Source organism: Oncorhynchus clarkii, chromosome 15 (assembly GCF_045791955.1).
Source record: "Oncorhynchus clarkii lewisi isolate Uvic-CL-2024 chromosome 15, UVic_Ocla_1.0, whole genome shotgun sequence".
In the NCBI taxonomy this organism is placed as follows: domain Eukaryota; kingdom Metazoa; phylum Chordata; class Actinopteri; order Salmoniformes; family Salmonidae; genus Oncorhynchus; species Oncorhynchus clarkii.
The window spans coordinates 13,930,909-13,955,156 of record NC_092161.1 but is presented as its reverse complement, the minus strand read 5'-3'; the positions used below and the strand labels follow the sequence as shown (position 1 = coordinate 13,955,156).

The 24,248-nt window shown below is 48.8% G+C and overlaps 1 protein-coding gene across 2 annotated transcripts in view; it reads right to left on the bottom strand.

Moving 5' to 3' along the window:
* The window catches only part of LOC139366920 (RAB11-binding protein RELCH homolog), a 64,727-nt gene that overhangs the window by 194 nt on the left and 40,285 nt on the right, over positions 1-24,248 (bottom strand). The window contains exons 17-30 of one of the 2 annotated variants that reach the window (XM_071104674.1): positions 24,035-24,182; positions 23,478-23,634; positions 20,967-21,090; positions 20,812-20,860; positions 20,477-20,556; positions 19,482-19,588; positions 16,945-17,044; positions 14,219-14,301; positions 12,815-12,878; positions 7,634-7,772; positions 7,412-7,528; positions 5,319-5,407; positions 5,040-5,110; positions 1-709 (exon numbers count right to left, since the gene is read on the bottom strand). The exon at positions 1-709 is cut by the window's left edge and continues 194 nt beyond it. In XM_071104674.1, the coding sequence (XP_070960775.1) occupies positions 589-709; positions 5,040-5,110; positions 5,319-5,407; positions 7,412-7,528; positions 7,634-7,772; positions 12,815-12,878; positions 14,219-14,301; positions 16,945-17,044; positions 19,482-19,588; positions 20,477-20,556; positions 20,812-20,860; positions 20,967-21,090; positions 23,478-23,634; positions 24,035-24,182 (1,449 nt within the window). In that variant the 3' untranslated portion in view covers positions 1-588. The remainder of the gene's footprint in view (positions 710-5,039; positions 5,111-5,318; positions 5,408-7,411; positions 7,529-7,633; positions 7,773-12,814; positions 12,879-14,218; positions 14,302-16,944; positions 17,045-19,481; positions 19,589-20,476; positions 20,557-20,811; positions 20,861-20,966; positions 21,091-23,477; positions 23,635-24,034; positions 24,183-24,248) is intronic. The other variant, XM_071104675.1, reaches the window with a different exon arrangement.

The window sequence follows — 24,248 nt, the reverse complement described above, 5'->3', positions numbered from 1 at the left end:
GAATTAAGTCTTAAATCATTCATAAAATATCAAAACAACGAGAGACGTGATTAAATAAAAGGCAGACGATTTTGACTTCAAGTAGGCAATTCGCCAGAGCCATGAACATACAGACGTCAGTTAGTTAGCTACTCCTCTCCATGTTGACACAAAGGTTCCGGAACAATCACATTCTGACAAAGAACGCCACTAAAATTCTAACTGGACTGGAATGTTCAGAAAGCTTTTGGTGACAACATTGCATCTGTAAAAATTCTAGAACAAACCCAGTTGGCCAAATCTTAGTGGCTGCATCTCAATAGTATAATAATTAATTTCTCTCCTTGAGACGAGGAGAGGAAACCACTTCAGACTATTGACATACACCCTGGACCTGATCAAATATGTAAAAAAGGGCACCCTTCCTTCCTATGGCTCAGTGCTGTCCCCTGTCCAGTCAGGGAGGAGTGAAGGATGCATTCAGAAGGCGTTCGAGCAGAGACCCTGACCTGGCCCATCGTTGGAGCCTGGGCTGACGCTCCCAGACAATGGAGGCTCATGGGATATGTAGTATGCTTGCTGCTAGGAGGTTCGGCGGTGGAAGAAGGATCACTTCTTTCTCTGGAAAACGTTGGCCAGCATGGCGCCGGACGTGGTCAGCTGACCCATCTTACTCAGGAACTTGGTCTTGGCGTCTTCCCCAACCAGAGTGGCAGCGATGGACACAGATCTACAGCAACACACAGTTTGAACACATGTAAATATGTATTAGCGGTTAAACATAGCATCATCATTGGTCCACAGATACACAATATGGTTATATTGATGATAGCCTGTACAATGGGATATATAATATAGTGTACACGTGGATATAGATTATATTATATAGTGTACACTGGGATATAGATTTTTTTATATAGTGTACACTGGGATATAGATTATATTATATACTGCACACTGGTATATACTGTAGATTACAAACTAAGCAAAAAATAAATGTAAATTTTTCAGGACCCTGTCTTTCAAAGATAATTCGTAAAAATCCAAATAACTTCACAGATCTTCATTGTAAAGGGTTTAAACTCTGTTTCCCATGCTTGTTCAATGAACCATAAACAATTAATGTACATGCATCTGTGGAACGGTCATTAAGACACTAACAGCTTACAGACGGTAGGCAATTAAGGTCACAGTTATGAAAAGTTAGGACACTAAAGAGGCCTTTCTACTGACTCTGAAAAACACCAAAAGAAAGTTGCCCAGGGTCCCTGCTCATCTGTGTGAATGTGCCTTAGTCATGCTGCAAGGAGGCATGAGGACTGCAGATGTGGCCAGGGCAATACATTGCAATGTCCGTACTGTGAGATGCATCAGACAGGGCTACAGGGAGACAGGACGGACAGCTAATCGTCCTCGCAGCGCCAGACCACGTGTAACAACACCTGCACAGGATCGGTACATCCAAACACCACACCTGCGGGACAGGTACAGGATGGCAACAACAACTGCCCGAGTTACCCCCCTGAACACACAACCCCTCCATCAGCGCTCAGACTGTCCGCAAAAGGCTGAGAGAGGCTGGACTGAGGGCTTGTAGGCCTGTTGTAAGGTAGGTCCTCACCAGACATCACCGGCAGCAACGTCGCATATGGGCACAAACCCACCGTCGCTGGACCAGACAGGACTGTCAAAAAGTGCTCTTCACTGAAGAGTCAAGGTTTTCTCTCACCAGGGGAGATGGTCGGATTCGCGTTTATCATCAAAGGAATGAGCGTTACACCGAGGCCTGTACTCTGGAGAGGGATCGATTTGGAGGTGGAGGGTCCGTCATGGTCTGGGGCGGTGTGTCACAGCATCATCGGACTGAGCTTGTTGTCATTACAGGCAATATCACCGCTGTGCGTTACAGGGAAGACATCCTCCTCCCTCATGTGGTACCCTTCCTGCAGGCTCATCCTGACATGACTCTCCAGCATGACAATGCCACCAGCCATACTGCTCATTCTGTGCGTGATTTACTGCAAGACAGGAATGTCAGTGTTCTGCCATGGCCAGTGAAGAGCCCGGATCTCAATCCCACAGAGCACGTCTGGGACCTGTTGGATTCGAGGGTGAGTAGAAAGGCCTCTTTAGTGTCCTAAGTTTTCATAACTGTGACCTTAATTGCCTAACGTCTGTAAACTGTTAGTGTCTTAATGACCGTTCCACAGATGCATGTACATTAATTGTTTATGGTTCATTGAACAAGCATGGGAAACAGTGTTTAAACACTTTACAATGAAGATCTGTGAAGTTATTTGGATTTTTACGAATTATCTTTGAAAGACAGGGTCCTGAAAAAGGGCTGTTAATGTTTTTGCTGAGTTTAGATGATATAGTGCACAATGGGATAGATTATGCATGGCGTATACCAAACATTAAGAACACATTCCTAATATTGAGGACCCCCCACTCTTTTTTTGCTCTCGGAAGAGCCTCAATTCGTCGGGGCATCGACTCTACAAGGTGTCGAAAGCGTTCCATAGGGATGCTGGCCCATGTTGAATCCAATGCTTCCCACAGTTGTGTCAAGTTGGCTGGATGTCCTTTGGGTGGTGGACCTTTTTTGATACACACGGGAAACTGTTGAGTTTAAAAATCCCAGCAGCGTTGCAGTTCTTGACACACCCCATTCAAAAGGTACTTAAATCTCTTGTCTTGCCCATTCACCCTCTGAATGGCACTCGTACACAATCCATGTCTCAAGGCTTAAAAATCCATATTTAACCTGTCTCCTCCACTTCATCTACACGAATTGAAGTGGATTTAACAAGTGACATCAATAACGGATCACAGTTTCCACCTGGATTCACCTGGTCAGTCTGTCATGGAAAGAGCAGGTGTTCCTAATGTTTTGTATGAGAAAGTTAGACGCACAAATATCCTACCCCAAATACATGCTAACCTCTCACCATTACAATAACAGGGGAGGTTAGCATTTTATAATCACACCCCAAATACATGCTAACCTCTCACCACTACAATAACAGGGGAGGTTAGCATTTTATAATCACACCCCAAATACATGCTAACCTCTCACCACTACAATAACAGGGGAGGTTAGCATTTTATAATCACACCCCAAATACATGCTAACCTCTCACCACTACAATAACAGGGGAGGTTAGCATTTTATAATCACACCCCAAATACATGCTAACCTCTCACCATTACAATTACAGGGGAGGTCAGCATGTCTTGGGGGGTATGATATTTGTGGGTCTAACTTTCTCACTCATTATTCAGGACTATCCGTAATCATGGTACCATCCACATTAATGTAAAAGTGTTAAGAAACATATTTCATTCTTATTTACAATAAAAGTGACTCCAAAATAATGTAATCATTGCACTCTAGGAGGAATATGGGAACAAATTCTTAACTTTTGACTTCTTTCATACACAAGTGAATTTGTCCCAATACTTTTGGACCCCTAAAATGGGGGGGCCTGTGTACAAAAAGTTCTGTAATTTCTACATTTTTCACCCGATATGGATGAAAATACCCTCGAATTAAAGCTGCTAGTCCGCACTTCAACCTCATAGTCATAATGTATCACTTCAGAGTACCAAAACAATATATTTGGAGCTGACTGTAGATAGCCTGAAGAATGGGAAATTATTACATAGGTACACTGAATGGTTTTTACAGGCTATCATTCATCTAGAATGTTTTGTATATAATCTCAATATTCTTGGTCTCCCTAAACATCCTATTCAGAGAGGTGTTGCTGTTAACTGTCCGATTATAACATTCTCATTTCTTTGCCTTGACCATGTGACCATATAACTAGACTGGGAAAAACAGTTGCTTGAGTGTTAACGATAAAAGTTCCTTCTGTTCTCTACTGACTGACAGTTAAGAGAGTTCCTCTTTTTCTCCCTCTCTGCCTAACTGGGGTTGAACAACAGCAGATAGGACGCAGTAACAACATCACAACGACATATGGTCAATACTGGAATGAAAGTTATGAGCCACCGTAAAATGCTGGAGTTGAGCTGCTTAGTCGTAACATGCTTGTTGAGAGACGTGATAAAACAAGCCCATATCGGGGATGGATCCTGTCATTAGACATCACTGTTGTCTCTGACACTGTGCATTACGATGACAGAGATTCTAGTTATAACTGTTGTCTCTGACACTGTGCATTACGATGACAGAGATTCTAGTTATAACTGTTGTCTCTGACACTGTGCATTATGATGACAGAGATTCTAGTTATAACTGTTGTCTCTGACACTGTGCATTATGACAGAGATTCTAGTTATAACTGTTGTCTCTGACACTGTGCATTATGACAGAGATTCTAGTTATAACTGTTGTCTCTGACACTGTGCATTATGACAGAGATTCTAGTTATAACTGTTGTCTCTGACACTGTGCATTATGACATGATGATGACATTCTTTGAAGAGAAAAAGAGCCTAAAAACAATTAAGGCAGAAAACTATTGTGTGTGTGTTGGTAGGCTACAGCCTCAGAGTTCAAATGTTGAAATGTTGATGCACACACATTCCTCCTCCTCTCACCCACACTACGGCTGTACTCCTCCCTAAACTCCCCTCATCCTATCACCCACACTACGGCTGTACTCCTCCCTAAACTCCCCTCCTCCTATCACCCACACTACGGCTGTACTCCTCCCTAAACTCCCCTCCTCCCCTCACCCACACTACGGCTGTACTCATCCCTAAACTCCCCTCCTCCTATCACCCACACTACAGCTGTACACCTCCCTAAACTCCCCTCCTCCTATCACCCACACTTCGGCTGTACACCTCCCTAAACTCCCCTCATCCACACTACGGCTCTACACCTCCCTAAACTCCCCTCCTCCTATCACCCACACTACGGCTGTACTCCTCCCTAAACTCCCCTCTTCCTATCACCCACACTACAGCTGTACTCCTCCCTAAACTCCCCTCCTCCTAGGAAAGTGTGTGTGTGTGTGTGTTTTGAATGCTCTGACATAGCACACAGACACATGGGCGCTGTTTTAATGGTGTGTGTTAGTACTCACCCCTCAGCCTGTCCGATCCCTCTGTTCTCTACCTTGGTTTCCCCCTCCTTGATCATGGAGCTCAGGATCACCTGCAACAAGACACACAGCGGAAAATATGCCAGATTGCTGTGCTGTGGAAAGTATGCCTGGTGAGTCTCCCTTCTGGAGACAACATCACGCTGTGTGGTGAGTGGTCTGGGACAGGGAATCAGCTGGTCTTTAGCTGGCATGGGAAACAGGTCAGTTGATGGAGTTTGGAAGAGCTACTGTATGGTCAATGTGAGAGTGCGTGTGTACCTCGTGTTCAGGAGATAGCTGTTCCATGTCCGCCCTCAGACACCTCAGTCCAGGCAGGAAGTGATTCACCATAACCTCCTCTGAGATGACTGGAACAGGAAGTCAAGGAGAGGACAACCAAACACTAACAGAGTTGAAAAAAACTTACCAGACATCTAAATACTAACACAGGGGTTTAACAACACATATTGGACAACCAAACACTAACAGAGTTGAAATAAATGTTTTACTAGACAACTGATGACTAACACAGAGTTGAACTACACTAATATTGGACAACCAGACACCAACACAGTTTTACAAAACCTACTGACCAACTGAACACTTACAGCACACAGAGTTTAACAACAGTGAACACTTGACAACCACACACTAACACAAGTAGGTAAGATTCGTGAGGATGGTACATGACTACATTACCCAGAGGGCCACAGCACTTCCACTGGCTCGTCGCACACTGATGATGTCACAGCCTCAGACTCTGATAGTGAGTGATCTGTCAGGGGTTTTGCCACTGTGACCAAAGCTACATGAGACCCCCAGTATAACCTGCTATAATCACACAGTACCAAGCCTCAGACAGCTGGTTGAGGCTTGGTACCAAGCCTCAGCCAGCTGGGTGGGTAGTGGGTGGGTGTGGGTGTATGAAGGTCACCAGGTGGTGGGTATGTGATGGGTGGGTGGTGGGTAAGGGTGTATGAAAGTCACCAAAGAGGAGGTTAGGGAGGTCTCTGAGCTGTGAAATATGCCCTTGTGGAACCACACCATTTTGGGAACACATTCAGGGAAGGACGTGCATGCATGCCCACGCACTGAGCCCTATGCTGGGAACTCTGACCAAAGGCTTGGAGCCAGCTCTCCCTCTCTCATTTTCTCTCCTGGCTTCTCCCTCTCTAAGGTGGGCTGTGGTCTCTTTCTCTCTCTCTCGCGCTCCTTCTCTCTGTGGGCTGTGGTCTGTCTCTAACTCCCTCCCTCTCTCTCAGTCAACCCTGTAATTAGCCTACAGTGCCAAAACAGAGAGAGTTTATGTTCCTTTTTCCACTCACCAATGGGATAGGCTACCACCACACACACACACACACACACACACACACACACACACACACACACACACACACACACACACACACACACACCTCTGTCACACATATACAAAGATCAAAGCTGATGCCAAAGACTAAAGACCTTTAGCATAGATAAAATGGTTGACATCAGCTAGAAAAGTTTGAAGGCACACAAACATAGAAATAATTTTCTATTATAGCTGTATGTTTGCGTGCCTTCAAACTTTTCTAGCTGATGTCAACCATATATTTATATATATATAAATAACAAAACAGGGCAGGGTAAGTTAAGCCCAGAACCACAAATAGTGAACTTTTAACCCCCTGTCGCATAGGACCCACTGACTACAGTAACCTAGTCTGACTACAGTAACCTAGGCTGACTACAGCAACCTAGGCTGACTACAGCAACCTAGGCTGACTACAGCAACCTAGTGTGACTACAGCAACCTAGTCTGACTACAGCAACCTAGTCTGACTACAGCAACCTAGTCTGACTACAGCAACCTAGTCTGACTACAGCAACCTAGTCTGACTACAGCAACCTAGTCTGACTACAGCAACCGAGTCTGACTACAGCAACCGAGTCTGACTACAGCAACCGAGTCTGACTACAGTAACCGAGTCTGACTACAGTAACCGAGTCTGACTACAGTAACCGAGTCTGACTACAGTAACCGAGGCTGACTACAGTAACCGAGTCTGACTACAGTAACCGAGGCTGACTACAGTAACCTAGTCTGACTACAGTAACCTAGTCTGACTACAGTAACCTAGTCTGACTACAGTAACCTAGTCTGACTACAGTAACCTAGTCTGACTACAGTAACCTAGTCTTGACCTAGGTCGTGTTATTCCAAAGACAGAATCTGAGAAACGGCTCTAAAAAAAGTTACATTAAAAAAAGTTACTCAACTTGGTACATGTAGCTGTTTGCCTCAACAATGAATAAAGGGTGAGCTAAGTTTTGAACACACCGTAGCAGGACACACACACACACACGTTGGTGGTACAGAAGGTGAAGGACACAGCAGCATGAGAGAGCGCTGTAGGCCTCAAACAGCTGAGTAGCGATGTCTATCCTCTTCCTCTCTGTAGTCTGGGAGTTGTTATCCAACGCCAGCTTGTGGAGGTGGGGGAGCACAACTGAAAGATGAAAAACACACTATTACTCTGTGTGTGTGTGTGTGTGTGTGTGTGTGTGCCACTTTTTTTGTGTGTGCCTTTGCATTAGTGTGTGACAGTACTGACACTCGTCTCTGAAGCGTGGCTCAGTGTTGGGTCCGACCCGGCCAAAGGTCCTGATGATCTCCATGTGTAGAGAGTGTTGGTCCTGGTACTGTGGGTCCTCCAGGAACGACGGCAGCTGCATCTTCACACGCTCCAATAGCTGGTACATACAAACACATGAATATACACACAGTCATGTATAATATATATATATATATATATATATATATATATATATATATATATATATATATATATATATATACATACACACACACACACATACACACACATACAGTCATTTACACTGCTCCAAAATATAAAGGTAACACTAAAATAACACATCCTAGATCTGAATGAATTAAATATTCTTATTAAAAATACTTTTTTCTTTACATAGTTGAATGTGCTGACAACAAAAATCACACAAAAATTATCAATGGAAATCAAATGTATCAACCCATGGAGGTCTGGATTTGGAGTCACACTCAAAATTAAAGTGGAAAACCACACTACAGGCTGATCCAACTTTGATGTAATGTCCTTAAAACAAGTCAAAATGAGGCCCAGTAGTGTGTGTGGCCTCCACGTGCCTGTATAACCTCCCTACAACGCCTGGGCATGCTCCTGATGAGGTGGCGGATGGTCTCCTGAGGGATCTCCTCCCAGACCTGGACTAAAGCATCTGCCAACTCCTGGACAGTCTGTGGTGCAACGTGGCGTTGGTGGATGGAGCGAGACATGATGTCCCAGATGTGCTCAATTGGATTCAGGTCTGGGGAACGGGCGGGCTAGTCCATAGCATCAATGCCTTCCTCTTGCAGGAACTGCTGACACACTCCAGCCACATGAGGTCTAGCATTGTCTTGCATTAGGAGGAACCCAGGGCCAATCACACCAGCATATGGTCTCACAAGGGGTCTGAGGATCTCATCTCACCTAATGGCAGTCAGGCTACCTCTGGCGAGCACATGGAGGGCTGTGCGGCCCCCCAAAGAAATACCACCCCACACCATGACTGACCCACCGCCAAACCGGTCATGCTGGAGGATGTTGCAGGCAGCAGAACGTTCTCCACGGCGTCTCCAGACTGTCACATGTGCTCAGTGTGAACCTGCTTTCATCTGTGAAGAGCACAGGGCGCCAGTGGTGAATTTGCCAATCTTGGTGTTCTCTGGCAAATGCCAAACGTCCTGCACGGTGTTGGGCTGTAAGCACAACCCCCACCTGTGGACGTCGGGCCCTCATACCACCCTCATGGAGTCTGTTTCTGACCGTTTGAGCTGACACATGCACATTTGTGGCCTGCTGGAGGTCATTTTGCAGGGCTCTGGCAGAGCTCCTCCTGCTCCTCCTTGCACAAAGGCGGAGGTAGCGGTCCTGCTGCTGGGTTGTTACCCTCCTACGGCCTCCTCCACATCTCCTGATGTACTGGCCTGTCTCCTGGTAGCGCCTCCATGCTCTGGACACTACGCTGACAGACACAGCAAACCTTCTTGCCACATCTCGCATTGATGTGCCATCCTGGATGAGCTGCACTACCTGAGGCACTTGTGTGGGTTGTAGACTCCGTCTCATGCTACCACTAGAGTGAAAGCACCGCCAGCATTCAAAAGTGACCAAAACATCCGCCAGGAAGCATAGGAACTGAGAAGTGGTCTGTGGTCCCCACCTGCAGAACCACTCCTTTATTGGGGATGTCTTGCTAAATGCCTATAATTTTCACCTGGTGTCTATTCCATTTGCACAACATCATGTGGAATTTATTGTCAATCAGTGTTGCTTCCTAAGTGGACAGTTTGATTTCACAGAAGTGTGATTGACTTGGAGTTACATTGTGTTGTTTAAGTGTTCTCTTTATTTTTTTGAGCAGTGTATATACACACACAGTCTATATATATATATATATACACACACATACATTCATATATACATAGAGTCATATATACACACACACAGTCATATATATACAGTGGGGCAAAAAGTATTTAGTCAGCCACCAATTGTGCAAGTTCTCCCACTTAAAAAGATGAGAGGCCTGTAATTTTCATCATAGGTACACTTCAACTATGACAGACAAAATGAGAGAAAAAAAATCCAGAAAATCACATTGTAGGATTTTTTATGAACTTATTTGCAAATTTTAGTGGAAAATAAGTATTGTATATATCTACATATAAACTTCCATATATATATATATAAAACGCAGTGCCTCTTTGGTTGACATCATGGGAAAATCAAAAGAAATCAGCCAAGACCTCAGAAAAAAAATGTTGACCTCCACAAGTCTGGTTCATCATTGGAAGCCATTTCCAAAAGCCTGAAGGTACCACGTTCATCTGTACAAACAATAGTACAACAACAATACGCAAGTATAAACACTATGGGACCATGCAGATGTCATACCGCTCAGGAAGGAGACGCGTTCTGTCTCCTAGAGTTGAATGTACTTCGGTGAGAAAAGTGCAAATCAATCCCAGAACAACAGCAAAGGACCTTGTGAAGATGCTGGAGGAAACAGGTACAAAAGTATCTAAATCCACAGTAAAACGAGTCCTATATCGAAGTAACCTGAAAGGCCGCTCAGCAAGGAAGAAGCCACTGCTCCAAAACTGCCATAAAAATGCCAGACTACGGTTTGCAACTGCACATGGGGACAAAGATTGTACTTTTTGTAGAAATGTCCTCTGGTCTGATGAAACAAAAATAGAACTGTTTGGCTATAGTTTGGAGGAAAAAGGAGGATGCTTGCAAGCCAAAGAACACCATCCCAACCGTAAAGCACGGGGGTGGCAGCATCATGTTGTGGGGGTTCTTTGCTGAAGCAGGGACTGGTGCACTTCACAAAATAGATGGCATCATGAGGGAGGAAAATTATGTGTATACATTGAAGCAACATCTCAAGACATCAGTCAGGAAGTTAAAGCTTGGTCGCAAATGGTTCTTCCAAATGGACAATGACCCCAAGCATACTTCCAAAGTTGAGCAAAATGGCTTAAGGAAAACAAAGTCAAGGTATTGGAGTGGCCATCTCAAAGCCCTGACCTCAATCATATTGAATATTTGTGGGCAGAACTGAAAAAGTGTGTACGAGCAAGGGGGCCTACAAAACTGACTCGCTCTGTCAGAAGGAATGTGCCAAAATCCACCCAACTTATTGTTGGAAGCTTGTGGAAGGCTACCCGAAACACTTGACCCAAGTTAAAAAATTTAAAGGCAATGCTACCAAATACTAATTGTGTGTACAGTCGTGGCCAAACGTTTTGAGAATGACACAAACATTAATTTCCACAAAGTTTGCTGCTTCAGTGTCGTTAGATATTTTTTGTCAGATGTTACTATGGAATACTGAAGTATATTAACAAGCATTTCATAAGTGTCAAAGGCTTTTATTGACAATTACATGTAGTTGATGCAAAGAGTCAATATTTGCAGTGTTGACCATTCCTTTTCAAGACCTCTGCAATCCGCCCTGGCATGCTGTCAATTAACTTCTGGGCCACATCCTGACTGATGGCAGCCCATTCTTGCATAATCAATGCTTGGAGTTTGTCAGAATTTGTGGGTTTTTGTTTGTCCACCAGCCTCTTGAGGATTGACCACAAATTCTCAATGGGATTAAGGTCTGGGGAGTTTCCTGACCATGGACCCAAAATATCAATGTTTTGTTCCCCAAGCCACTTACTTATCACTTTTCCCTTATGGCAAGGTGCTCCATCATGCTGGAAAAGGCATTGTTCGTCACCAAACTGTTCCTGGATAGTTGGGAGAAGTTGCTCTTGGAGGATATGTTGGTACCATTCTTTAATCATGGCTGTGTTCCTAGGCAAAAGTGTGAGTGAGCCCACTCCCTTGGCTGAGAAGCAACCCCACACATGAATGGCCTCGGGATGCTTTATTGTCGGCATGACACAAGACTGATGGTAGTGCTCACCTTGCCTTCTCTGGACAAGCTTTTTTCCGGATGCCCCAAACAATCGGAAAGGAGAAAATGACTTTACCTCAGTCCTCAGCAGTCCAATCCCTGTACCTTTTCCCAGAATATCAGTCTGTCCCTGATGATTTTCCTGGAGAGAAGTGGCTTCTTTGCTGCCATTCTTGACACCAGGCCATCCTCCAAAAGTCTTCGCCTCACTGTGCTTGCAGATGCACTCCCACCTGCCTGCTGCCATTCCTGAGCTCTGTACTGGTGGTGCCCCGATCCTGCAGCTGAATCAACTTTAGGAGACGGTCCTGGCGCTTGCTGGACTTTTTGGGGCACCCTGAAGCATTCTTCACAACATTTGAACCGCTCTCCTTGAAGTTCTCGATGATCCGATAAATGATTGATTTAGGTGCAATCTTACTGGCAGCAATATCCTTGCCTGTGAAGCCCTTTTGTGCAAAGCAATGATGACGGCACGTGTTTCCTTGCAGGTAACCATGGTTGACAGAGGAAGAACAATGATTCCAAGCACCACCCTCCTTTTGAAGCTTCCAGCCTGGGGCAGCAGGGTAGCCTAGAGCGTTGGGCTAGTAACCAAAAGGTTGCAAGTTCCAATCCCCGAGCTGACAAGGTACAAATCTGTCGTTCTTCCCCTGAACAAGGCAGTTAACCCACTGTTCCTAGGCTGTCATTGAAAATAAGAATTTGTTCTTAACTGACTTGCCTAGTTAAATAAAAATAAAAAATAAATAAAACTCAATCATCATGACAGAGTGATCTCCAGCCTTGTCCTCGTCAACACTCAAACCTGTGTTCACGAGAGAGTCACTGACATGTCAGCTGGTCCTTTTGTGGCAGGGCTGAAATGCAGTGGAAATGTTTTTGGGGGATTCAGTTAATTTGCATGGCAAAGAGGGACTTTGCAATTAATTGCAATTCATCTGATCACTCTTCATAACATTCTGGAGTGTATGCAAATTGCCATCATACAAACTGAGGCAGCAGACTTGGTGAAAATTAATATTTGTGTCATTCTCAAAACTTCTGGCCACGACTGTATGTAAACTTCTGACCCACTGGGAATGTGATGAAAGAAATAAAAGCTGAAATAAATCATTCTCTCTACTATTATTCTGACATTTCACATTCTTAAAATAATTTGGCTAAGGTGTATGTAAACTTCCGACTTCAACTGTACACACACACACACACACACACATACATGTACATACTACACACATGCATGAACATCTGTTTGTAAATATCGACGTTGGTACCTCTTTGTGTGTGACCATCTCCATGATGGTACCAAAGGCAGGGATAGTAGAGATCCTAACTGACCTGTAAACCAGACAGGAGTTACAATAGAGACAGCTCTCAGCTTTATAAACACTACAAGGTGCAGCTCTGACAATAACAATATAAAACTGACCAACACCAACCAAGAGGATACGAGAGAGAGAGAGAGAGGGAGGAAGAGGTTACGAGAGAGAGAGGGAGGAAGAGGTTACGAGAGAGAGAGAGAGGGAGGAAGAGGTTACGAGAGAGAGAGAGAGGGAGGAAGAGGTTACGAGAGAGAGAGAGAGGGAGGAAGAGGTTACGAGAGAGAGAGAGAGGGAGGAAGAGGTTACGAGAGAGAGAGGGAGGGAGGAAGAGGTTACGAGAGAGAGAGGGAGGGAGGAAGAGGTTACGAGAGAGAGAGGGAGGAAGAGGTTACGAGAGAGAGAGAGGGAGGAAGAGGTTACGAGAGAGAGAGGGAGGAAGAGGTTACGAGAGAGAGAGGGAGGAAGAGGTTACGAGAGAGAGAGGGAGGAAGAGGTTACGAGAGAGAGAGGGAGGAAGAGGTTACGAGAAAGAGAGGGAGGAAGGTTAGGAGGGAGAGAGGAAGGAAGAGGTTAGGAGGGAGAGAGAGGTGAAGACAATCAGGACCTGAGGGTTGGAGGAGGGATCTGCTAAAAAGTGGGTGAGGAGGAAAGGGGTTAAGATATTACAGCTGAGCATGCTGGGATACCTCGAAATGCAGCCAATCAGAGAACGGGTTGAGTTAGTGTTGCAGACAGATGATGCGACGAACATGATTGGGTAGTTACTAGATGGTTATGCCAGAAAGGACAAAATCACCTATATCTTCAGTACATTAGATATTTTATATTAATTAAATATAGTTAAGGTTTGGGCTTATGAAATGGTTTAGGTTAGAGGTAAGAATTTGGGTTAGTGTTAAAAATCACATTTTATATTTAGAACGCATCCTACTTCCGTCCTTTCACGGTTATATAGTGATGACCGGCTTGTGGGTTAGTGACGCACCTTAACCTCTACAGGAAGAAACCCCAAAGAAGAGTTTTTTTTTTACCCAGAGTCAGACAGACTTGAAACCATCTGACAGAGCAAAGAAAATATGCATTTTTAGAGAGAGCACCTACTTTGTACTGGGTTCATGCTGTAGTGCCTCAGTGTCTCTATCTATCCCTGAGTTTGAGACACAATTTAGTTAAATTCAGTCAAGTTCACGTTATTTACCTTTGAGTCGTATTTGTTTCGCATTCTGTGCTCTTTGATTGTCTGCCCCAATCAAATAAACTATTAAACAAATCAAAATCTCCTGATGATGTGGGGTTCTTCCTGTGAGGTGGAGGTAGGGTCAAGGTGGCCAGACCAGGCAGCAGGGGGAAACTTACATTTCAGGGTCGCTGGAGAGAGTGATGAGAGCGGGCACCACCCTCTGAGCTACCAGCGTCTCATTCACCCCCTTCACCAGCAGCTGAATGGACAACACAGCCGAAAGGTCACAGTGATGTCACAGCCCAGGGCATGGACAGAGCCAGCAGTGTCATGGCAACACGCCGAAAGAGAGGGAGGAGGGGATTAAGAAAAACAGAAAGAAAGTGATAAACAACAAGAAGTAGCAGCATGGCACACACACTATGAGATGGTGGGAGGGGGGAGGGGGGTGTCTATACCAAAATGACAGTGAAGGGGGGAGAGGGGTGTCTATACAACTAAGACAGTGAAGGGGGGAGAGGGGTGTCTTAAACACAATGACAGTGAAGGGGGGTGCCTATACCACAATGACAGTGAAGGGGGGTGTCTATACCACAATGACAGTGAAGGGGGGGTGTCTATACCACTATGACAGTGAAGGGGGGTGTCTATACCACTATGACAGAGAAGGTGGGTGTCTAGACCACTATGACAGTGAAGGGGGGTGTCTATACCACTACGACAGTGAAGGGGGTGTCTATACCACTACGACAGTGAAGGGGGAGAGGGGTGTCTATACCACTACGACAGTGAAGGGGGGTGTCTATACCACTACGACAGTGAAGGGGGAGAGGGGTGTCTATACCACTACGACAGTGAGGGGGGGGGGGGGGGGGGGTCTATACCACTATGACAGTAAAGGGGGGAGGGGGGGGGTCTATACCACTATGACAGTGAAGGGGGGGGGGGTCTATACCACTATGACAGTGAAGGGGGGGGGGGGTCTATACCACTATGACAGTAAAGGGGGAGGGGGGGGGGGTCTATACCACTATGACAGTGAAGGGGGAGGGGGGGGGTCTATACCACTATGACAGTGAAGGGGAGAGGGGGGGTCTATACCACTATGACAGTGAAGGGGGGAGGGGGGGGGGGTCTATACCACTATGACAGTGAAGGGGAGAGGGGGGGTCTAGACCACTATGACAGTGAAGGGGGGTGTCTATACCACTACGACAGTGAAGGGGGTGTCTATACCACTACGACAGTGAAGGGGGAGAGGGGTGTCTATACCACTACGACAGTGAAGGGGGGTGTCTATACCACTACGACAGTGAAGGGGGAGAGGGGTGTCTATACCACTACGACAGTGAGGGGGGGGGGGGGGGGGGGTCTATACCACTATGACAGTAAAGGGGGGAGGGGGGGGGTCTATACCACTATGACAGTGAAGGGGGGGGGGGTCTATACCACTATGACAGTGAAGGGGGGGGGGGGGTCTATACCACTATGACAGTAAAGGGGGAGGGGGGGGGGTCTATACCACTATGACAGTGAAGGGGGAGGGGGGGGGTCTATACCACTATGACAGTGAAGGGGAGAGGGGGGGTCTATACCACTATGACAGTGAAGGGGGGAGGGGGGGGGGTCTATACCACTATGACAGTGAAGGGGGGAGGGGGGGGGGTCTATACCACTATGATAGTGAAGGGGGGAGGGGGGGGTTCTATACTACTATGATAGTGAAGCGGGGAGGGGGGGGGTCTATACCACTATGACAGTGAAGGGGGGAGGGGGGGGTCTATACAACTATGACAGTGAAGGGGGGAGGGGGGGGGTCTATACCACTATGATAGTGAAGGGGGGAGGGGGGGGGGTTCTATACCACTATGGCAGTAAAGGGGGAGGGGGGGGTCTATACCACTATGACAGTGAAGGGGGGAGGGGGGTCTATACCACTATGACAGTAAAGGGGGGAGGGGGGGGGTCTATACCACTATGACAGTGAAGGGGGGAGGGGGGGGGTCTATACCACTATGACAGTGAAGGGGGGAGGGGGGGGGGTCTATACCACTATGATAGTGAAGGGGGGAGGGGGGGGGTCTATACCACTATGATAGTGAAGGGGGGAGGGGGGGGTCTATACCACTATGACAGTGAAGGGGGGAGGGGGGGGGGGGGTCTATACAACTATGACAGTGAAGGGGGGAGGGGGGGGGGTCTATACCACTATGATAGTGAAGGGGGGAGGGGGGGGGGGTTCTATACCACTATGACAGTGAAGGGGGGAGGGGGGGGTATATACCACTATGACAGTGAAGGGGGGAGGGGGGGGGGGTCAATACCACTATGACAGTGAAGGGGGGGGGGGGGGGTCAATACCACTATGACAGTGAAGGGGGGGGGGGGTCTATACCACTATGACAGTGAGGGGGGAGTCTATACCACTATGACAGTGAGGGGGGGGGGTCTATACCACTATGACAGTGAAGGGGGGGGGGTCTATACCACTATGACAGTGAAGGGGGGGGGGTCTATACCACTATGACAGTGAAGGGGGGAGGGGGGGTCTATACCACTATGACAGTAAAGGGGGGGGGAAGAATGCAACATCTCTCCACCAAGAGTGTATTTTATCTAGGTCTTATTCCATTTCAGTCCTAGGCTTTTCCCTAGATCCTACCTCTTATGTGTTCACAAGGCTGGCTCTGGGATGGGGTTACATCTAAATCAGGCCATTAAAGGGAAGGCAATAATAAGCAGAGGCTGCTGCAGGGGAAAGACACAGGGAGGAAAACCAGTTGCATAATGCAACTGAAAACCCTTTAGAATCCATGGTCTGATATTAGCCACTAGAATATAAAGCTTTTTGTTCAGTGAGTTAACGTGTGTGTGTGTGGTGTGTCGCGGCAGGGTGTCATACCTCAAACATGCATGCAGCGGTACAGCGGACCAGAGCCGAGGTGTGGACCACGCCATACCACAGAACTGTCAGTAACAATTCATGGTACACTGGGTTAGCTCTAAGAGAGAGAGAGATGCGGGAGAGGAGGAGTGGAAAAGAGAGGGAGAGAGGAAAGAGGAGAAGGGAGAGAGATGGAGAGAGGAGGAGAGGAGAAGGGAGAGAGATGGAGAGAGGAAAGAGGAGAAGGGAGAGAGATGTGGGAGAGGAGTGGAAAAGAGAGGGAGAGGAAAGAGGGTGGAGACAGATATATGGAAGGAGGGGAGAGAGGAGGGAGAGAGGAGGAAGGGAGGAGGGAGAGAGAGGAGGGAGAGAAAGGAGGGAGGGAGAGTGGAGGGAGAGTGAGAGGAGGGAGAGAGGAGGGAGAGAGGAGGGAGAGAGGAAGGAGAGAGGAGGGAGAGAGGGAGAGTGGAAGGAGAGAGGGAGAGTGGAAGGAGAGAGGGAGAGTGGAGGGAGAGAGGAGGGAGAGTGGGTGAGTGAGAGGAGGGAGGGAGGAAGGAGAGTGAGGGAGAGTGGAGGGAGAGTGAGAGGAGGGAGAGTGAGGGAGAGTTAGAAAGAGAGGGGAAGAAGATAGAGACAGAGGGAGATCAAAGTAAATAATACACATTGCATATTTCAAAGGTATTACCCATCATCTCTGACTATTGTCTGTCTGTGCGTCTGTCTGTGTGTGCGTCTGTCTGTGTGTGCGTCTGTCTGTGTGTGCGTCTGTCTGTGTGTGCGTCTGTCTGTGTGTGCGTCTGTCTGTGTGTGCGTCTGTCTGTGTGTGCGTCTGTCTGTGTGTGCGTCTGTCTGTGTGTGCGTCTGTCTGTCTGTCTGTCTGTCTGTCTGTCTGTGCTCGTGTCTGTCCGCCCGCCCACTCCTCTCTCTCGCGCGCGCGCCGGTCAGTGTCCGTCCTCTCTCGCGCGCGCCGGTCAGTGTCCGTCCTCTCTCTCTCGCGCGCCGGTCAGTGTCCGTCCTCTCTCTCTCGCGCGCCGGTCAGTGTCCGTCCTCTCTCTCTCGCGCGCCGGTCAGTGTCCGTCCTCTCTCTCGCGCGCCGGTCAGTGTCCGTCCTCTCTCTCGCGCGCCGGTCAGTGTCCGTCCTCTCTCGCGCGCCCGCCGGTCAGTGTCCGTCCTCTCTCGCTCGCGCCGGTCAGTGTCCGTCCTCTCTCGCGCGCGCCGGTCAGTGTCCGTCCTCTCTCGCGCGCCCGCCGGTCAGTGTACGTCCTCTCTCGCGCGCCCGCCGGTCAGTGTACGTCCTCTCTCGCGCGCCCGCCGGTCAGTGTCCGTCCTCGCTCGCGCGCCCGCCGGTCAGTGTCCGTCCTCGCTCGCGCGCCCGCCGGTCAGTGTCCGTCTGTCTGTCTGTCTGTCTGTCTGTCTGTCTGTGCGTGCGTGCTAGTGTCTGTCCGCCCGCCCGCTCCTCTCTCTCGCGCGCGCCGGTCAGTCCCGTCCTCTCTCGCGCGCGCCGGTCAGTGTCCGTCCTCTCTCTCGCGCCGGTCAGTGTCCGTCCTCTCTCTCTCTCACGCGCGCCGGTCAGTGTCCGTCCTCTCTCGCGCGCGCCGGTCAGTGTCCGTCCTCTCTCGCGCGCGCGCCGGTCAGTGTCCGTCTTTTCTCTCGCGCGCCCGCCGGTCAGTGTCCGTCCTCTCTCGCGCGCCCGCCGGTCAGTGTCCGTCCTCTCTCGCGCGCCCGCCGGTCAGTGTCCGTCCTCTCTCGCGCGCCCGCCGGTCAGTGTCCGTCCTCTCTCGCGCGCCCGCCGGTCAGTGTCCGTCCTCTCTCGCGCGCCCGCCGGTCAGTGTCCGTCCTCTCTCGCGCGCCCGCCGGTCAGTGTCCGTCCTCTCTCGCGCGCCCGCCGGTCAGTGTCCGTCCTCTCTCGCGCGCCCGCCGGTCAGTGTCCGTCCTCTCTCGCGCGCCCGCCGGTCAGTGTCCGTCCTCTCTCGCGCGCCCGCCGGTCAGTGTCCGTCCTCTCTCGCGCGCCCGCCGGTCAGTGTCCGTCCTCTCTCGCGCGCCCGCCGGTCAGAGTCCGTCCTCGCTCGCGCGCCCGCCGGTCAGTGTCCGTCCTCGCGCGCCCGCCGGTCAGTGTCCGTCCTCGCGCGCCCGCCGGTCAGTGTCCGTCCTCGCGCGCCCGCCGGTCAGTGTCCGTCCTCGCGCGCCCGCCGGTCAGTGTCCGTCCTCGCGCGCCCGCCGGTCAGTGTCCGTCCTCGCGCGCCCGCCGGTCAGTGTCCGTCCTCGCGCGCCCGCCGGTCAGTGTCCGTCCTCGCGCGCCCGCCGGTCAGTGTCCGTCCTCGCGCGCCCGCCGGTCAGTGTCCGTCCTCGCGCGCCCGCCGGTCAGTGTCCGTCCTCGCGCGCCCGCCGGTCAGTGTCCGTCCTCGCGCGCCCGCCGGTCAGTGTCCGTCCTCGCGCGCCCGCCGGTCAGTGTACGTCCTCGCGCGCCCGCCGGTCAGTGTCCGTCCTTGCGCGCGCCGGTCAGTGTCCGTCCATCCACCCGTGCGTCTGTCCGTGTGCGTCCAGGTGTGTATTACCCCAGCTCTATGAAGGAGGCTCTGAGGCTGTCCAGAGGGGCGTGGGAGAGAGACAGGGTTGTCATGACGTCCTCTAGAAAACCAACCAGGAGCTTACGATCCTCATCCTGGTGGAACACACATTACACAGACGTTACACACACAGACTATGCTGAGTGTCAGTTGTTTTGTTGTTGTTTATTTCAACAAAATGTAACATTCATGAAGAGCACATGTTCATCTGAATAAACAAACATGTTTACCAACATCACAAGGTTAAATCACTATTGAAGATTTAATATTAAAATCAGCCAGGGGAAATGGAACTTGTTTTGTGCAACAGGGAGTGGCAATTGAACACGAGCTTCACATTAATTGTATTGTACAAACATTTCTGTCCTGTCGATCTATCTAACGGTGTTGATGTGTTATACTGGACTCACTCAGTTTTCCACCATGAAGCAGAAATCGGACAAAAAGAGTAGAACCAGATCACCTTCTTTTACACTACGATTTAACTATTAGATGTTCAATGTCTCTTTAAAATAAAATAAAAAATAAATAGTTCCACCTTATTAAAAGGAGAATTCAGTTTAAGCAACAAGGTTGACCTTAGAATGAGGGACAGCTAGAGGGATTAATAACATAAATAAATAAACAATCCTGTTCAGAAACGACTTTGTCAAAGCAACAAAATAACTAGGGCCTGACAACGATGGTGAAACTTGGAGAGATGTTGTGGTTGAGTGGGTTACATTCTTCCTAGACGTAACAGAGGATTCACGCAGGTGTCATAATGCACTGTTAGCATTTTAGCAAGTCTCCCTTCATATAGAAGCACCTGATTCATTGAATTTTCCAAGTGGTCTATACTAAAGAGCACTTAATTTAATATAACAGGCTTTTTTTTAAATTCTATATTAATGCACAATTTCTACCTAAAATATGAAAGTGGAACGACCAAGTTATTAGAAAGATGGATCACTGTCCCGATGCACAAAACCCCACTTGTTTACCTGATTGTAGCATGTCAGTACACCTGTAGCATAGACTGGAACTGTAGCCTTGGTGAGAATAGCATTCCCGGTTAAAGCATCTAGGAGAGAGAGAACAAACACTGGAGAAAGTGACATGTAACTTATTTCCACTTCAGTAGGTTTATAAAACAGAATATTTGGTATGCACACAAGACAAGACCCAAACAAAAACACACGGCAGAGGTATTGGCACCACGTGCTCGTTTAAACTTCGGAAATAGTCAGAGGATGAGGAGAGACAAGGAAACACCCAATCCTACTAATCCCAATAAAACTGATTGTTTACGAAAGGTGTGTGTGTGTCTTCCACTTACCAACATTCTCTTCAGAGAGCCGTAGGATCTCCTGGAACTGTGGTTTTACCTGAAAGAGAGAGGACACCCCGCTATAGTCAGCACCAATGTAATGAATCGGAAAGTGCAGATTGTGTCCAGCACGAGGCCAACAGCAGACCAGTACACATTCTTACCTTGGTGTTCGTGAAGATCTTGCCAAACGTACGGCAGAGTCTCCAGAAGAAGCGCGAGAACTCATGGACACACGTAGTGGAGGTTACAGTAATACCACCTACTATCTCTATCAGCTGGGGAAGACTGGAGAGAGGGGGGGGGGGGGTCAGGATTATGTGTGCGTGCCAGCATACATGTGTATCTGTGTGTGTGTGTTTGTATATACACTACATGACCAAAAGTATGTGGACACCTGCTCGTCAAACATCTTATTCCGAAATCATGGGCATCAATATGGAGTTGGTCCCCCCATTGCTGATATAACAGCCTCCACTCTCCTGGGAAGGCTTTCCACTAGATGTTGGAACATTGCTGCTATAACAGCCTCCACTCTCCTGGGAAGGCTTTCCACTAGATGTTGGAACATTGCTGCTATAACAGCCTCCACTCTCCTGGGAAGGCTTTCCACTAGATGTTGGAACATTGCTGCTATAACAGCCTCCACTCTCCTGGAAAGGCTTTCCACTAGATGTTGGAACATTGCTGCTAGAGCAGCCTCCACTCTCCTGGGAAGGCTTTCCACTAGATGTTGGAACATTGCTGCTACAACAGCCTCCACTCTCCTGGGAAGGCTTTCCACTTTCCAATGTTGGAACATTGCTTCCATTCAGCCACAAGAGCATCAGTGAGGTCGGACACTGATGTTGGGTGATTAGGCCTGGCTAGCAGTCTGCATTCCAATTCATCCCAAAGGTGTTCAATGGGGTTGAGGTTAGGGCTCTGTGCAGGCCAGTCAAGTTCTTCCACACCAATCTAGACAAACCATTTTTGTATGAACCTTGCTTTGTGCATGGGGGCATTGTCATGCTGAAACAGGAAAGGGCCTTCCCCAAACTGTTGCCACAAAGTTGGAAGCACAGAATCATCTAGAATGACATTGTATGCTGTAGCATTAAGATTTATTTTACTGGAACTAAGTTGCCCGAACAATGAAAAATAACCCCGGACCATTATTCCTCCTCCACCAAACTTTACAGTTGGCACTATGCATTGGGGCAGGTAGCGTTCTACTGGCATCCACCAAACCCAGGTCTGTTCGCCGGACTGCCAGATGGTGAAGAGTGATTCATCACTCCAGACAATGTGTTTTCACTGCTCCAGAGTCCAATGGCAGCGAGCTTTACATCACTCCAGTCGACGCTTCACATTGCGCATGGGGATCTTAGGCTTGTGTGCGGCTGCTCAGTCATAGAAAACCATTTCATGAATCTCCCGATGAACAGTCATTGTGCTGACGTTGCTTCAAGAGGAAGTTTGGAACTCGGTAGTGAGCGTTGGAACTGAGGACAGATGATATTTACGTGCTACGTGCTTCAGCCTTTGGCGGTCCCGTTCTGTGGGCTTGTGTGGCCTACCACTTTGTGGCTGAGCCATTGTTTCTCCTAGATGTTTCCACTTCACAATAACAGCACTTACAGTTGACCAGGGCAGCTCTAGCAGGGCAGAATAACAGCACCAGGGCAGCTCTAGCAGGGCAGAATAACAGCACCAGGGCAGCTCTAGCAGGGCAGAATAACAGCACCAGGGCAGCTCTAGCAGGGCAGAACAACAGCACCAGGGCAGCTCTAGCAGGGCAGAACAACAGCACCAGGGCAGCTCTAGCAGGGCAGAACAACAGCACCAGGGCAGCTCTGGCAGGGCAGAACAACAGCACCGGGGCAGCTCTAGCAGGGCAGAACAACAGCACCAGGGCAGCTTTAGCAGGGCAGAACAACAGCACCAGGGCAGCTCTAGCAGGGCAGAACAACAGCACCAGGGCAGCTCTAGCAGGGCAGAACAACAGCACCAGGGCAGCTCTAGCAGGGCAGAACAACAGCACCAGGGCAGCTCTAGCAGGGCAGAACAACAGCACCAGGGCAGCTCTAGCAGGGCAGAACAACAGCACCAGGGCAGCTCTAGCAGGGCAGAACAACAGCACCAGGGCAGCTCTAGCAGGGCAGAACAACAGCACCAGGGCAGCTCTAGCAGGGCAGAAATTTGACGAACTGACTTGTTGGAAAGGTGGCATCCTATGACGGAGTGACGTTGAAAGTCACGGAGGCCTTCAGTCAGGCCATTCTACTGCTAATGTTTGTTGGCTGGAGTGCCTTTGGGTGGTGGACTATTCTTGATACACATGGGAAATGAGCGTGAAAAACACAGCAGCGTTGCAGTTCTTGACACAAACCGGTGAGCCTGGCAACTACCACCATAGCCCGTTCAACGGCACTTACATCTTTTGTGTTGCCTATTCACCCACTAAAATGGCACCCACACACACAATATATGCTTTAATTATCTTACTGCTTAAAAATCCTTCTTTAACCTGTCTCCTCCCATTCATCTACACTGGTTGAAGTGGATTTAACATCAATAAGGGATTATTGCTTTCACCTGGATTCACCTGGTCAGTCTGTCATGGAAAGATCCGGTGTGTTCCTAATGTTTTGTCCACTCAGTGTACATGTGTGTGTAGTGTATAGACCACTCACAGTTGATTGACCACCCACAGCAGACTGTCCCAGCCCGTAGTGCCCTCATGTTCTAGCTGGTAATCGTAGAGGATGAGGAGGCCGCTCAGCATCTCCCGGCTGCCCACGACAGTCGCTACATCCTGAAGAGGAGACGCTGGCCGAGGGAACCGCGTCACTGAGGGGTCAAACAGGAGTCATAGGTTAGGGGTCAGAATATGGTAGTCAGAACATAGCAAGGTTACTGGCTTCCAACTTCCTGTGTGTTTCCTACCCTCTATGGGGGGGATGTCTCCCTGCAGGGTGAGCCTGTGTGTTTCCTACCCTCTATGGGGGGGGGGGGGAGATGTCTCCCTGCAGGGTGAGCCTGTGTGTTTCCTTCCCTCTATGGGGGGGGGATGTCTCCCTGCAGGGTGAGCCTGTGTTTCCTACCCTCTATGGGGGGGGGATGTCTCCCTGCAGGGTGAGCCTGTGTTTCCTACCCTCTATGGGGGGGATGTCTCCCTGCAGGGTGAGCCTGTGTTTCCTACTCTCTATGGGGGGGATGTCTCCCTGCAGGGTGAGCCTGTTTTTCCTACCCTCTATGGGGGGGATGTCTCCCTGCAGGGTGAGCCTGTGTGTGAAGGGAGCGTTCTGGAGCACCACAGAAAACAGAGGAGGGATGAGAGACTGGAGGGCCGACAGGAACATGTGGAGCTTGTGTTCATCAAGACCATGTTCACCCTGCTTGGGGGTTGGGTAGAGAGAGTAAAATTGGAGAGAGAGAAAGAGGGAGCAAGAGAGAGAGACAGA